Raw genomic sequence first — 16,954 nt, 5'->3', positions numbered from 1 at the left:
ATGGGTAGAAAAGGCTTCCATTCTGGAAAACCATCCTTCACTAGCCCACCACAGCCATGCCTGTACACTGAACCTATTAAAATGGAGAAACAGTGTAGTGAGGATGTAAAAGAAAGAGAGAAAGATCCTAAGGCAGCACTGAACAGTCACACCTGACTACAGACCGATTTCTGAGACCAGTCAGCAGAGAGTACAGTCTCCAGGGATGTGAAAAGAGCAGGAAGAGTTAAAAATTTTTTTTCAAGGTGCTGGTTATATGTAAAAATGCAAAACTGTTTCCAGGAACATGAATATATGATGTATAGATACATATGAGCCTTGTAATCCACATTATTATATTAAGGCTCTAAATGTCTTGCTGTAAAGAATTTGACTTAACTTTCGATGAAGCTGGCACTTGTAAGTCTTATTCACCGCCGTTTGCTCATCCATTCAGTTACTACTGAGCCCACACAGGAGGTTCAGCGTAGCCTAGGTGGGGGGCCAAGGGGGCAGAGAAGAAGTCACCATTTCCACTCTTACAGCACTCACATGGAGGAGGCGTCTAACGGCAAAATTAAGAGACAAATGAGCTGGAAAATGACGGGCAAATCTCACTACTGCGATGAGCTCATAATGTGGTGATAAGATAGGGAGTGACTTGGGGACTCATTTAATTTGAGCAGACAGGCACAGAGCCTCTGAGGAAATGACATTTATTAAGCTGAGACCCGAATGACAGCACGGATCCAATTACATGTGGATCTGGGAGATTTCAGGCAGAGTGGCTAGGCTAGCACAAAGGCCAGGAAAGAAACTCCGGGCCCTAAAACACACCGGGGAAGACCGGTGGGTTTGCAGGGGGGAAGGAAGGGCCAGACCACACGGGGCCTGATTCATTAGGACAAGGAGTGGGGTTTTTATTTAAGTGCATGGGGAGCTACTACAGCATAGATATGTAGAAGGGTCTGGGTTATAATCTCAAAAGGTTTGTCACATGTACAGTGAAGAATGAGCTTTGGCCAAAAGTGTGATCTTGGCCTCGGGTCCTCGCAGGTAACCTCTAAGCACTTGAGTTTCCTGCCTGAGATAAGTACCTTTGCTCACTTGATAGCTTTAGGCATGCTATATAGTCTGTATGGTTTGGGACACTAAATATGAGCTTAGCTTCTGGGGGCACTGGAGACCAATATCAGCCCACACTGGTCAACTGTGTTTGCATGAAAGAACCCTGATAAAACTTTGAACACTGATCAGTGTTGATGCCCTGCCATACACCTCTGCTTGAGGGACAGGTACTGTGTGCCCAGCTCCACTGAGTGCTTGTGCTGTGACTCCTAGACTCTGCCCTACACACCTCTTCCCTTGGGTGACTTTAAGCCCTGTGTCCTTACTGCAATACACTTATCCATGAGGATCACAGTTTTTCTAAGTTATGTGAGTCTGACTGAATTATTGAGCTTGAAAGTGGCCTTGGAGATCCCCAGATTTGCAGACAGTGTGAGAGTAAGGGTGGCTGGAGGGCCCTGAACTTTGTACCATTGGATGGTATTTTAGTTTGCTGTCTACTGGCATCTGCTATCATCACTCCTCAATTGCAGCACAACTCAGAGACTGTCCTGACCGCTGCTTTACTCAGTAACAGGTTGGTTATAATGTTGAATGGGATCATCCTAGGCAAATGATGTCATTATAGGCAATCAATGTGGAGCAAGGAAAAGGAGAGGTGACAACCATTGCTGTCCAGAAAGAAGCCAACAGAAGAAAGGGGGTGCTGTTAGAAAAAGAGGCGCCACTCTGAGTGACTGTACCTCACAAGCAGGGATGATTCTGGCTGTTTCTTTCCTTTTTCAAGGATGCTGACTTTGATGGAACCTGATGTAGCGTTTAAAAAAGCACACTTGATAACTTGTGGCTCTATGTGAATGCTACTGTGGAACTATTAGTTCCTTGCTTGACAGCACAGAGAAAAATATACACACATACACATGGACAGACACACACACATAAACACAGACACACACACAGAGAGAAAGGGAGAGAGGGGGAGAAAGGGACGGAGGGGTGGAGAGAGGGAGGAGGGAGGGAGGAGAGAGAGGGAGAGGAGAAGGAAGGGGGAAGTAGAGAGGGAGGGGGAAGTGTTGATTACAACTATGGTAAGCACACTTCTTTATGTCTTGCTACTTTAAAGTACCCTTTTTAAAAAGCCTTTCTTTTCTCTTTTTGAGATAGGGTCTTTCCGCATAGCCCAGGATAACGTATGCCACCATGCTGAGCTTAAAGTACTTATTTTTGTATTAGATAGTGAATTTCTGTGGCATTAGTTGTCCATTCTTCAGGGTGAGACTGTGACACGTTACATACAACACTGGAGATTACGTGCAACATTCACAAAGACGGACTGCACTTGAGAACTACAGTTTCAGTAAGTAGCAAATGGCTGGCACTATTGAGCATGTGTTTGAGCCTCAATGAAAATAAGACAGAAATGAATTGTGACAAGATTCCCATGTTAGAAACTGAGTGGTATCTTCCTAAATAAACCATGGGCCCAATAAGACAACAACATGAGAAATGAGAAAATGTTTTGGAAGCAGTAACAATGAAAATTTGCATATTATAATGTACACTATGCTGATAATCTATGGCTAGCCCCCCCCCCCTTTCTCTCTCTCTCTCTCTTTTTAGATAGGGTCTTTCTGTGTAGCCTTGGCTACCCTGGACTTGCTTTGTAGACCAGGCTGACCTTGAACTCAGAGATCTGTCTGCCTCTGCCTCCCAAGTGCTGGGATTAAAGACATGCACCGCCACTGCCTGGTATTTCTCTTTACATCCAAACACACACAGAAAGTCCAGCATTGTTGCTCGCACATGCCAGTAATCCCGGCACTCAGGAGGCAGAGGCAGGTTGGCCTGTGGGTTCCAGGCCAGCTATGGCTACACAGTAAAACCCTGCCCCAAGAAACAAACACCATATTTAAGTACACATAGATAAAGATAAACACTTGAAAAAGCCAAGAACACACATCTTAGTGTTGATTAAGTCAAATTTGCTGATCGATTGTTCAAGTTTTCTATGTCTTATGTCATTATGTTCTTACTGTGATGGTGGGTTTGTCCCCAAGTTCTACAGAATTTTGCTTTGTAAATATTGAGGTATGTTACTAGGTATATACAAATTCAGGGTTATCATTTATAACTGAAATGAAGAATTCTTTACTGGCCAGAAAACGGAAAGTATGGGGAAACAAACAATAAAGAGCAAATGATGAGAGAACTTTAATGAGGGAAGAAAAGACCAAGGTAAGAAGGACCAGCAAGACCAAGCAGTGGTTCTTTGAAGTAAAAAATCAATAACCTCTGACGGTTTCATCAAGCCCTTCAAAGTGCAGTGCACCTCACCATAGAAGCATAAAAAGATACAGTATGGCATAGCTTACATTAAAAAAATTTTTTAAAGACAGAAAAAAGGTTGAAGTCAAAAAATTGAAAACTTAGATAAAGTCAAATTATTCAAGCAAGGTGCAAAGTACCACCTTTTCCCAAAATTGCCAACTTACGCTTATACAAAAACATTAAGTAGATTTCATTAAAGTCATAAAGACTTCCCACAGAGCACACACTGGACCCACGACACAACACTTCCCCACCAATGCTGCTGGATATTTGCAGACAATGTAGCAACAATCTCTCACACACTCTGTTTGAGACGTTCCCTTCTGAAGCACACTAGCATGTTTATGGGGGCGGCCTCCCTTGATTATTACACGTGTGGAGAGAATACCACACAGAAGGGAGAAACACGCAGGCCGGCTCATCTCAGCAACACAGATGCAAACCTTAAAATGAGCACATTAGTGACTATCATTCAAATGCATTGCAAGTAAGCTGACGCTACACTTCACGATCAACCACTGTAACTTAAACATTTATAGAATAAAGGAGAGAATTACTGTCTTATTAGATGCGAAAAGGCATTTGATAAAATCCCACATCTATTCACATAGAAAAGAAAAAAACTCTTAATGAGCTAGTAATTAAATAAAATACTGCAACTTAATAAGGGTATTATTAGAAAACTATGTCATTGCAAAAATACAGAGAGATTGGGACCCTGACTGCAGTGCTCACTCTTTACACTTACGTCCAGCACTGACTGACGCAGGACCCAAACAAGAGGTAAGTGGAAGGAATCATCTAGAAAGAAAGAAAAGTTTTACTATTCAAACATGACATGACGATGCATATGGTTAAGTCCCAAAAGAATTTACAAAGATCAGGTCTAGAGAGCTGGCTCAGGAGTTAAAGGCACTTGCTGCGCTTGCAGAGTTCCCAGCATCAACATGGTGACTCACAGTCATCTGGAACTCCAGTTCTAGGGGATCTGATACCCTATTCTGATCTTCAAGGGCACCTAGCATGCACACGATACATGCAGATGCATGCTTGCAAACTCTCATACACAGAAAATAAAAGAAGTAAACATAAAAACTTTTTCAAGAATTCACAAATATAAATAGTAAAATTAATAATGAGTTGAATATGTACAAATTTCTAACAGACCAATTTAAACAAACTTAAAACTTTTATCAAACAAGCAAAAAATTGAATTGCTAAGAAAAAAAAAAAAAAAGACAAGACCTCCATACAGAAAACATTACTGAAAAGAATTGGTAAGTACCTTAAAAAGTAGGGAGAACCAAAATTGGCTAGGTCTTATTTTCCTTAGAATTTTAACTCTAGATCTGTCCTATTTTTCCTTTCTAGTTGCTGTGATCAAATATCCTGACAAAAACTTTGGGGAGAAAAGCCTTATTTTCACTCACAATATCAGTTTATAGTCATATAAAAGACTCACAGAGGGGGCTGGAGAGATGGCTCAGTGGTTAAGAGCACTGACTGTGCTTCCAGAGGTCCTGAGTTCAATTCCCAGCAACCACATGATGGCTCACAACCATCTATAATGTGATTTGATGCATACTGTATACATAATAAATAAATCTTAAAAAAAAAAAAAGACTCACAGAGATTACAAATCTGGCAGCTAGTCACATCTACAGTTGAGAGCAGATGAGAGTGAATGCATCCATGTTACTGCTCAGTTGCCTTGTCCGGGACCTAAGCCTAGGGAATTCTGCTGCCCACAGTGGACCGGGTCTTCCCAGACCATCATCCATAGACACAGCCACAGGCCAGCCTAACCTAGACAACTCCTCATTGAGAATCTCTTCCCAGGTGATTCTAGACTGTGTCAAGTTGACAAAACTAGACATCACAAAGCCCAACATAAGAAGGTTCAGAATTCAAATGGTTTTGACAGCTGCTATGCTTATTCTGAAATATATATGGAAACATGGAAGACTAAAAGGAGCCAAGACAGTTCTGAAGACACAGATAAATGGGGTGACACTGAGGTTACACTCATCTAAGAGTGATTATAGGGCTGCAGTAATGAAAACAGAATCACATCCAGCACACGACAGACAGACCAACAGAACAGAACAGAGGACTGAGCCTGGACTTCCTTCCCCCTGACAAAGATGGCCACAGGAAGCAGTGGGAACAGTCATTCCAATGAGCAGTGTGACGTGTGTTATTTACAAGCCCAAGAGGAATGGCTAGAGGGATAAATATGAAGGCAAGACAGCAAGGTTCTGAGATTACACAAGAAAATGCCTTTGCAACATCCTAATACAAAAACATTTTTATTTTCATTTTTAAAGTGTGTGTGTGTGTGTGTGTGTGTGTGTCTGTGTGTGTCTGTGTGTATGCCCATGTGAGTGCAGGTGCCTGTGAAGGCCAGAAGAGGATATCAGATTGCCCAGGAACTGGAGTTACAGGCAGTTGTGAGACATTCAACGTGGATGGTGGGAATCAAACTCTGGTCTTCTGGAAGAGCCATCTCTCCATTCCTGTGAAAACATTTTTTAACACAACAAAGAAAACCCCCCACAACTCACGCATAAAGAAAAAGATGGACAAACTTGACTACATTCAAGTTAAAATATTCTGTGCATCACACTGATAATAAGAGAATAAAACCTTAAGCCACAGAACAGCTTTGTAGCACCTACAACCAACAAATGACTCGAATGTAGTGTACATAAAATCCCCTAAAAATCAATATGGAAAAGACAACTAATCGATAACTGGTTAAGCGAATTAAGCAGGCACTTCACAGGAGAGAATCACAAGCTAGCCGATAAACACAGAAAGCCTCTCAACTTTATTATTCACCAGGGAAATGAGTATTAAAGGTGGAGGGGCTCAGGGGGTGGTGGCACATGCCTGTGAAAGAAGTGCTCAGGTGGCTGAGCCAGGTGTACCCTGCACAGTATGACACTGTCTCAAGACAAACCCAACCAACCAACCAAAATCAAAGAGACAAACTCCTGAACAATCAGCCCACCACAAACTCAGAGAGAACACTACATACCTGCTAGATGGCTGAAATATTGCAAACACTAAGGGGCATATTCTGTTTGTTGGAGTATAAAGTGGTACAACCACTGGAGAAAACTAGTAGTGCCTATTAACACTGGACGTGTGCCTAGCACACACCTTACAGTAGCTCTGCTCTCTGGTACAGCATCAATATAAATAGAGGTTATCATTCATCAATGGACACATTCAACCATGCTTACTGCAGCACTATTTACAGCAGAAGTCCATTGGAAACGCCTAAAAGGCGCCCCCAGAATGAAGACCCAAATGCTGGACCATCCGTATATCAGAACATCATGAAATAATGAGAATAATCAGACTGCAGCTGTGAGCACTATTACACATAGATTTCACATAAACATAAAATTATTCAGATCTATAGTAATTTTTACCCCATGAACGCATGTACCTAAACCCCAAAACATGGCAAAAGGAACTTAAACTTGAAATAGCATCACGTTTAGGATGCACAGGCTTTGAGGTTAGGGGAGACCATTGTGAGATGTGATTGGTACCTCTCAGAGGGAGGAGGAGGAGATGGAGGAGGAGGGGGAGGAGGAAGAGGAGAGTGGGAGTGAGTTTCTTGGGACAGCAGCGGTGTTCTATTTCTTCCCCAATGATGGTGATGTTGGTGTCACCTTGTGAGTGTTCCCTGGGCTGTTCCATTTCCTAAGCTTTCCTATATGCATTATATTTTGCAAACATAAACAAAGTCATGATGAGGACAGCAATATGATCCCAACATGGAGAACAAGGAGACTCACTGAGGATGCTGCCCACTTCCCACCTCACCCAGAGCTGCCAGGTCTGGGGGAGAAGCCACTTAGAATGTCCAGGGTTGAATGACTGTGTGGAGGGCAAAGCCCTGAAATTCCTCAAAGCATGATGCCTTAGTTATTTGACAGAAAATTTCAAGAAGGCAAAGCTGACCTCTTGATGTACAGAAGTTAGTACCGTTTCACCATACAGGTAAACCATGACTTTTTGCTGTGTGTGTGTGTGTGTGCGCGCGCGTGCAAGCGCATGCGCGTGCACATATATGTGAGTATGATTACACACATGCATGTGCATTGAGAATAGATATTAATTTAAAGTATTTCCTTCTATTGCTCTACTCATCGTTATCATCGTCATCATCAATTTTGAGACATAGTCTCCCATAGAACCTGAAGCTTATCGATTCATGACTGGCCAGCAAGCCTTAAGATCCTTTTGTCTCTATCTCCCTAGTGCTGGGATTGTAAGTACAAGCCACTGTGCCTGGTTTTTTTTTTACATGGTTTCTGGGAACCCCAACTCAGGTCTCCAAGCTTATGCAGCAGGCATTATGTCAACAGAGTCACCTCCCCAGCCCTTCCTGCTTTTCTTGATAAACAAGAGCTTAATTATTTTATCTTTAAAGAAACATTGAAGTCAACTCTCACTTTCTGGAAAAGTTGCCCTGATATGTGAAAAGGAAGAGAAGGGAAGTACCGTGCGGCCTGAAGTGAACCCAGAAGGAGCAGACAAACCGATTTCATGCCAGGCAGCTGCTCTGTTTTGGTGGTACTGGGTACCAAGCTCTCGGCCTTGCACATGCTAGGTGGGCAATTAGCCTCTTGAGTTATATATTTCCCAACCAAGAATGGGTTTCAAGGCAGTTCTTCCCAATGATGACTGCAGAGCCTCTGCCCTGCCCCCTATGCTTTATTTATAGACAGAAGACCCCCGGGGCAAGCCTCTCAAGAAGTACCTGAGGCCCAGCAGGAGAATCACCTATGTGTTTGATAAATTTAGATGCCAGCCTGAGGAAATGCTTGGGGCGTGATGCCTGGAAAAGTGCATTTTTCATGCCTCTGGGGCAATCAAAGGCGACAATGAACTATTTGAGATACCCAAGGCCAGTGTCGGTAACCAGGAGGATGGAGACATCGGTCAAAACAAACAAAAATGACGCCTGGGAATTTAATGATCCCGGTAGCTGTGTGAGCCGAGTGAGATTAGGCTCTAAAACAAACGGGTCTGTACTATGAGGCCTTTGCTCTGAGGACCCAGGAGGTGCTCCGAGGAGGCCTCTATTGGTACCAATAAGACCCAGAAAATGGGGCCTGGGGAGCCCAGCTTCAGAGCACTTTATATTGAAATGAGAGGACTTGGTAAACAGATGAGTTTGAAAGGACATCCCTGGGGGTGGGGTAAGCCCTACATTTCTCACAGGTAAACAACCAAACTCTGGCAACCAAAAGCTGCCTTCTGAGGATCCACAGTCAACTAGGGGTTCCAGGTCGCCACCTGTCATCATGTGGCCTTTCCACATGAGTGACCTGATAGGGACCCTGAACACCTGCTGATGTTGCCACTCTCAATTGAATTAATTATTCTATGATTTAAAACCAGCCGCCACTCCACCTCACCCCCCTCCACTTGCAGGGCTCTTGTTCAGACAGGGTGGGAATGCAGCACACACAGAGGAAAAAATACAGGAGTATGAGTGCAGCTGGTTCCAGAGCCATGCTGCGCTGATGGCGACTTCCGCTGGGCGCTTGCAGGGCTTGATAGTGAGACTAGTGAACTCCGCCTGTGGCTATCTGGCTGTCACCTTGCCACAGGGAAAAGTGGTTGTTTCCGCCACCCATCTTTACTGCATTGGCCTCAGCCTGACCTGACCTTATTTCTCTGGGTTTTCTTTTCTTTTCTTTCTTTCTTTTTCTTTTTTCAACTCATGTTCACATCTAAGACAAGAAATTCTTCAAGAATAAAAGCAAAGTCACAGGGACGCACCAAAGGGAGAGTGCATGAGCAAATAGTAACTCTGTCAACATCAGGGAAAGTGATATTGACAGTGGCCCTGGGGACAGGTAGGGGTGTCCTTCTGTGCTCCCCTACCTTAGATGATGGAAACACGGACGCATCTTAGGGGGAGATGTGGAAACGCTTACTCGTGTGGGCAGAGGCTGTCGCTTTTGATAATGCATGTCTAAAGCTACAAGGAAGAAATTTTAGGTGATAGAAAATGCACCTGAGAAGAAAAGAACGCTAAATAAAACATTTTTAGGGCTTCCATCTGTTTTCGGGTAAGCTCCGGAAGGTGGAAGACAGCTCAACTTAATATATGAGTAGCCATAAAAGGGAATAAGACTCCCCTGCTTTTGAAAAATGCCTGTGCCCCACACTTTCGATGAATAAAGGGGCTGGCTGCCAATTCTACTGCCAGCTTTAGCTTGTGCGTCAAGTTGGATCTTTTAATTAAAAATTTATAATGTAATAATAATACTTAAACTCACATCGCACCCTTCCCCCAGGAAGCTCAAAGAATATTCTTAATGTCACATTATTCATCTTTTATAGCAATCCTGGTCAGGCCTATGGGAGCCGAAATATTTTAACAAGTACCTAAAAACGTGCTTCATGAATGGATTATTATTTTTTCTATCTTTTTGGCATGCTGCAAGGAACTTGGACAAAGAAGGGTTAAATGTACAGGCAGAAAAAGCTGGGGTCATCCTGGGAAGGCTCTCCTGGGTTTATTTTAATCAACCTTAGGGCTATGAGCAGGCAGCTGGGTGGGTATCAGGAACCTAGAGATAGAAAGCAAGGATAGAAGGGACACCCGGGTGCACCCTGGACCTGCCTGGGGGGCTTTTAGAGATACCCCTGTGCTGAAGGAATACCTCCTTTAAATGAAAACACTCAAGTGAATGAAGCTTAAAGGGCTCAATTTTTTGTTTGTTTTGGTTTTTTTAACAGTCCCCAGGTAATCTGAGGGGCATTCTGGGGCTGCACAGTTCTATAGAGAGCGTGGGGCTGGAAGTCAGTGGGACACTGGCCCATCCACTCCCAGCTGGTTTGCTGGGCACAGTGTATAACTCACTTATGCTCACACAGGCCTCTGCCTGACAAACTGATGCTCTGATTCTAAGAATGGTCTCCAAGGAGCTATGCCAAACACTACAGGAAATGGGTTCTCTTCCCTCGCACAAAGCCGAAGGACACTACATCCCTGAGTAAGGGGTTCCCAAGGCTTCCCTAAAGGATAAAGTTACCTGGGAGGTTTCCGGGTTTCTTTTTAAAGAATGCAGTTTCCTTAGTCCTGTCCCTAGTGCTTTGGTGAGAGAGGTCTGAATAGGTATTTACACCAGGTTCTGAGGCAGGGGATCCTTGGCGACACTTTAAAAGTCAGTGCCCTGTAAGAACTGGTCCCTACCGAGGATGCTGACAGGATGAGACCTACCTAAGGGGATGTGGGCCTGGGGCTATTACCATGTACGTCACCTCCTTACCTCCCTCCAGTGGGAGGAAATGAGGCCTGGCCATGTGAGCTGAGTGAGCTGCCTGTCCTGGAAAGCACAGAGCTTGATCCCACGCCTGCCACTGCCCAGAGTTCCATCGAGGAGCGAGCCCCTCTAAGCCTCCGCTGTGTCATCCAGAAAACCAATGCCCAAACCATCATGTTGTACTCACTGGCAAACACACGCATCCAACTTAGCACCCAGCTACTGATAAACAAACTGTGCATCCAGCACCCATCGAAGAACACATTGCGTTCAGCACCCATGAAGGAGACACAGTGAATCAAGGACAACACCTGGCCACTCAAGAACATACTACGCATCTAAGACCACACCCAGTCCACAAAGCACACAGCGCCTCAGAACAGTGCAGTCTGCTAGCGGGGAAGGCGAATGGGGCTATTACCCAAGAGCAGGCCTGTGAGCCACAGATGGGCAGAGTACAGGAGTATGTGGGGATGCTGCTTGTGTCTAGTGACTTGGGGGTGGAGGTAGGTCCTGGAATCATGTCTGGCTGTCACTGTTTATCTTTGTCAACGTCCCCAAAGTGTATGATCAGAAACAGGCAACTCCTTTCACAGCCCTTACAGATAACTCAGACAGCACTCACATTGTTAATTGTGTCAAAGCAACAATAAGCTGAATACTAAGATAACCAGAAGCACAGAGGGAAGGCAGGCATGCTCGGTGTGAAAGGCTACAAGCAGCTGAAGCCACCTTGCACGTGAAAGGCAAACATTATTTTTAAAGGTCCAGACAAAGCCAGCACTCCTAAAAGAGCACTGTGTGACTATGGAAGCGATGCCTAGGGGGACAGCAATTACCCCTAGGCCACTGCAGAAGACCACTAGCCCAGTGTCTGTCAGAGCAGGGAGGAAGCGGGAGTTCCTGTGAACACTGGGTCCTCCTTTCGCGCCTCAAGGACAAGAGCTGCCAAGTCAGATATGCAGACAAGGAACGTACAGCAGGGTCTCCACACACCTGCGGGTGCAGCACCATGCCACCTGCAGTGGCATCTTCTATTGTGAAGGCGCTGAAACAGGAATAAGGTTGCTCTCTGGAGGAGCTCTTGCAAAGGACCCCATTCGCAGAACCCACACAGTGGCTCACAACCAATCATCTATAACTCAAGTTCCAGGTGTCAAGCCTGTCACCTTCTTCCTACCTCAGAGGGCACTGCACACACATGATGCACAGACATACATGTAGCCCAAACACCCGTACCCATACAGTAATTTTTAAAAGCTCCCCGGAGTCACACATTTCACTCCATGCTATGGCCCAAAGTGCAACCTTTAATTAAGCCTTGCTCTTGAGAGAGCATTGAAGGCTGTAGCTAAGGTTTGGGCCAGGGCGCTATGGTGATGCTGGAGGAAGAGGGTTCTGGGTAGGCAGTGCATTGGGGTTGCATTTCCTGTGTAGTTTAAACAATGTGGCTGTTGTTGTTGTTGTTTTGTTTTTGTTTTTGTTTTACTCCTCTTCAGCTGAGAGGAACAGACTGGCCAACTGGAGAGGAGTCACTGCCTGAAAAAGTTTTCCTCTCAGACAGTTTGTCTGAAACAAGGCATGCTCTGCGGAGGTGCTTGTAAGGTCTCTTAACAGCACTGTGCTGGGATTAGGATTGCCACTGACCTCATAACCCATCTGGGCACTTGCTGGGGAAAACATGCAGGAGCAAGCTGTCTGCTAGAGCCAGGGGGCCAGTGACACAGCATACTCCCCACCCCCCTTCATATGTATTTATCAGAAACTGACATGCAATGTCAAGGAGGCCAGCAGCTGTTCCCCAAGCTGCTCCAAGGAGGGCTGGCTGGGAGAACGTGGACAGCTCCCCTCCCCTCACCAAAGAGAACTTCCCATAGAGGCGCTCAAATATTAATTTCATAAAAACTTAAGTTTTCACTGCTCCAGGTCTCCACTTCTCCAGGCAGCCATTCCAGATGGGGACATTTAAAGGAGAAGAGAAAGCTGTGTGTCCCCTCACCTGTGTTGACTGCACCTAAAGACGCTCTGGGGCACCCTGAACCCACCGGGATGACCACATCCCTGCACCATAGATGTGACTTTAAAAGCTCCATAAACACCCTCCTGGTGGGGAGACTTCTAGTGAGGGACTTTGGTGCTGTGCAATGCTGGCTCAAGAGTCTAAAGGAGGCTCTTCCCAGTGCAGAAACGGGCTGAAATGGATTATTTGGTTCTCGGCTTAAAAAGCAAAAGCAAAATCTTCTGTCTAGCTGGTATAACCAACCCATAAGGGTGAAGAGTGTTCCACAGCCTAGAAGCAAAAGACACTTAGTTAAGGAAACGTTTCCAATAATACTGTCAATCAGCAGGCTTGGCAAGGCAGAGCTTAGCCCTGTCCACTTGTCCATTTGTTTACAACATAGGTAGGAACTGAAGTGATGTCTGTCTGTCTCTGTCTCTGTCTGTCTGTCCGTCTGTCTGTCTGTCTCTCCCTCCCTCTCTCTCTCTCTCTGAATGGGGCTTACCCCACATCTCAGTCTAGTCGAAACCTTCAATCCTCCTGCCTCAGCCTAAGGCATTCACAACTTGGGCAGGGCACAAGTTGGAAAGGTTCTCTTCTTCTTCTTCTTCTTCTTCTTCTTCTTCTTCTTCTTCTTCTTCTTCTTCTTCTTCTTCTTCTTCTTCTTCTTCTTCTTCTTCAAAGATGGGGTCTTATGTAGCCAAGGCTAGCCTCAGACTGGCTAGGAGGTAGGAATGACTTTTGAGTTTTTTTTATCTCTCTGTATCTCCCTCCTAAGTGCTGGGGCTGCAGGTATATGCCACTAGGACTGGATTATGTGGTACAAGGATCAAACCCCAGCACTTGTTTAGACAAGCACTCTATCCACTGGTCTCTCTTTCCCAGTGATGCTGTCTGAAGCCTTCACCTCTCTGCATGGGCATATGGACTGGCAGACCTAAAAGAAAATACAGATGCTGTCCCAGAAGTCCACACCCAGATGGAGTTTCAGGAAGAGAGCCCCCACAGAGCTGAGAGGTTCTCACTCCTGTCTCACTGTACCCTCCTGTGCCCCAGAAAAGCTTTCCACACCCCCAAGCCCTGGACCGTGTAGATGCTGCCTTTGTTGCTATCTACACTGGCCACTTCTGCCTTCTTGGCTTTTAGTGGAGCTGAGACAGGCCCTATGATTTCCATAACATTAGGATTACCTCATCTCACAGGGTAGTTGTAGTAAGTCTGACAAATCATCACCATCTCCATTACTAAGCCTTCTCATCCCTTGGCAAGGGCAGAAAATTAATTCAACAGCTCTTACAATCCACCCAGCATAAATTTGAAGCACTCAGCTAGGGTTATTTACAAAGTGGGGTGGGGAAGATCTGTGGTCCAATTATCTTCCTTATGAGCTGTACCAAATGAAGGACCAGGGACTCGGCAGTTAGAAAGCGCACCTAGCATGCCTGAGGCCCCTGGGTTCAATCCCCAAGACCAAACAAACAAACAAACAAACAAACAAACAAAACAACAACAACAAGAAACACCAAAGACATGAACAATGATGTTTTCCACTATGGAGGTGCAACAGCCACCTCTGCACACAAACTTCCCAAAGGCCAGTGGTACCACCACTAAGCTGTTGGTCTGCTCATCCAAGCTTTCCCAAACATCGCTTACCACTCAATCCCGTGACCAGAATGCAGACCTGGACCCTCATTTGGACAGTCACAGTCTGGTTTTGGGTGGCAGGATGGGAGTGCTGGAACTTGACACTGGGCTGGCACTATGGGCTGTGCCTTCTCCACGGGTTGCAGCACAGGAGAAGCCCCCAAACAAGGAGATTGCTAAATAACTGGGAATTACAACCGAAGCACACATAGCTAGAGGGAAGCTCATTTTAAAGAGGCTAAACTGCTTTTGTTTTCCCCCCAAGAAGATGCAATAAGAAAAGGCCTTCATTTCTGGGAGTCCTTGCTCTCCTTTTCTTTGTCACCTCATGCTCCTGAGAACGGGGCATCTCAGGCCACAGGCTTCGGTGGGGTGTGCAGACATGAGCCAAGTAAATTTCTAGTTTCGAATTTTGTAGAGAACGCAGCTCGAATGGGATCCATGCAAGAGGGAGTGCTGAATTTATTAGTGAGCACTTTACGCATAAGACGCCATTCCTGCTCATCCTTTGCCATTTTCATAGGAGAAAACATAATAAAAGTGCTTTTCAGGTTAAATCAGTTTAGAAGTGTCACAAAGCAGGGCTGTAGAGATGGCTCAGTGGGTAAGAGTAGATACTGCTCTTGCAGAGGACCTGAGTTCAGTTCCCAGCACCCACGTGGGCAGGTTGGTCTGTGACTCGGGCCCCAGGTTATCCCACATCTCTTTGCTCACATGCGCATAGCCGCTCACGGACACACATGCATACATGCGATTTTTGAAGTTTCATGGAGAAAGTACACATTATTAACACACAAGGGTCCTTTACATCTTATCATAAAGCCTTCCTTCCAAAATAACCTTCATGGCAAAGAGAAATGGAAGCAGACTCTCAGCATGCACCTCCTGAAGGTTAGGAGTTGAGCACATTCCTGACCCATGCCTTATTCCAACGTCAGCTCCGTTGATGCCATGAGACTCATAATCAATCTCTTAACATTCCAATTCATTAGGCAGTGCATGTCAAAACTCTAAACACCGTCTACAGAGTAAAAAAAATAAAGCAAAGTAAAGCAGAGCAAAAAGGCAGGTGAGATCGTTTCAGCCTGCAGCTTCAGGCTGGCTGCCAGGAGCCGGTGAGTATTCAGAGTCAGCAACAGACTCAGGGTCATGGCTAGAAAGGGCCACCTGCCGTGTCAGCCGGTGCACTCTCCCTGGCATGGTTTTCTCACATAAGTCACACCAAACGCTGGGCTGAAAAGTCCTAGTCGGTTTGATTCCAAGTCCCATCCCCCTTCTGCACAAAAATATTTACTACGCTCTCACTGAATAACAGGGGGGTGAGCACTGAACTGGAGGTCTGATAATAAACTGCCCTGTATAACCTGAATGCTCTCTTGAACCCGCCAAAATGGTGATAGATCAGGTGGTAATTAACTCAAAGCGGATGATTCAAACTCTTCGAGCAGCCCAGCCCTGCCCGACCCTGGGACTGACCCCTCCAGAGTGTCCACAGCCCTCATCCCTGAGAGCCAACTCACTGGCTTCCACAGAGGGGCCGACCTTTTACCTTCTTGTATGCAGACGGGTCTGTCGCTTGGGATCCAGCCCAGGGTCCCGTTAAGATGTTTCATACACAGTCTCTTTGTGGAGCCCTTCAGTTTGAATCCGTCCTGGCAGTGAAATCGGGTTACAGAGCTTTCGAAAAAAACTCCTCCGCTGGGGGTCCTGAAGCCATTCTCTGGGACGCCTGGGTCAGCGCACACGTTAAGGTCATCGAACCCTACATTGAGAAAGAGAAAGAGAGAGAGAAAGAGGGTACCTTGAATACTTCTCCAGCAACGATATTCCTGTGCCTTGGGCCACTCCAACTTATGGACAAAACTAAAAGCCTATCTGTGTCAGCTTGCATTCTATTATCTAGGAGAGGCCAAGGATGAGAAAGGCACAGCTTTCTAAAAGCACCCTCAAAGGCAAGGCGTGGAGACATCCAAGCCCTGCACAGACATCTGCTGTTTCCTATAAAGTAAGAATGGCAAACCCACAAATCCTCACTGAGCAGGAATCAGGAACCGCTAAGCACAGCTCCATACAGGTGGGGTTGGTGTGCCCATTTTCTATTGCCAGCACAGCCTGCAGGCACCAGCTCTGCTCTCAGATCCAGAAGGCACCGCACAGCACTGGGGCTTCTCGAAATTCACCGGCTTCTACCTGCTGTCTGGATGCTGGACTCGCGAGGTAACTACTCCTCTTTAACACCCTGGATTGCTAAAGGTCCTCAGTTGTCAGTGACCCCCCTCACCTCATACGCCTGTGAGAGACTCACACTCCCTCTCCGCTGGCCTTCAGGGTCACTGCTCTGAAAGCCTCTCAGCACGGGAGGCACAGCGGTGGCAGCGTGTCCAAACCTCACTGTCAGAGCTCCCTCTGTGTAGAGATGATGAGGGACGGTGGAGGGAGGGAAGAGCTAAAAAGCACGCCATGTGTAGGAGGACAGCACCTGCACTTCTACTCCTTAACTACGGGCAAGTCTGATATTACTTCAAAGCAACAAGGTGCCATCCAGGAAAGTTGTCACATGATCGCTTCAAGTTTCCAAGTTTAGGCAAAGACCCTTAGATCATTGGTGCTTCCCAGATAAAAGAGTCTCATG

At 45.8% G+C, this 16,954-nt stretch overlaps 1 protein-coding gene across 2 annotated transcripts in view; it reads right to left on the bottom strand.

Annotated features, from left to right (window-relative positions):
- The window catches only part of Susd4 (sushi domain containing 4), a 118,687-nt gene that overhangs the window by 39,500 nt on the left and 62,233 nt on the right, over positions 1–16,954 (bottom strand). For both annotated transcript variants that reach the window (XM_051148059.1, XM_051148058.1), the window contains exon 3: positions 15,872–16,084. In XM_051148059.1, the coding sequence (XP_051004016.1) occupies positions 15,872–16,084 (213 nt within the window). The remainder of the gene's footprint in view (positions 1–15,871; positions 16,085–16,954) is intronic.

This window comes from Acomys russatus, chromosome 6 (genome assembly GCF_903995435.1).
Source record: "Acomys russatus chromosome 6, mAcoRus1.1, whole genome shotgun sequence".
Taxonomy (NCBI): Eukaryota; Metazoa; Chordata; class Mammalia; order Rodentia; family Muridae; genus Acomys; species Acomys russatus.
This window is presented reverse-complemented; position numbering and strand designations above follow the sequence as displayed.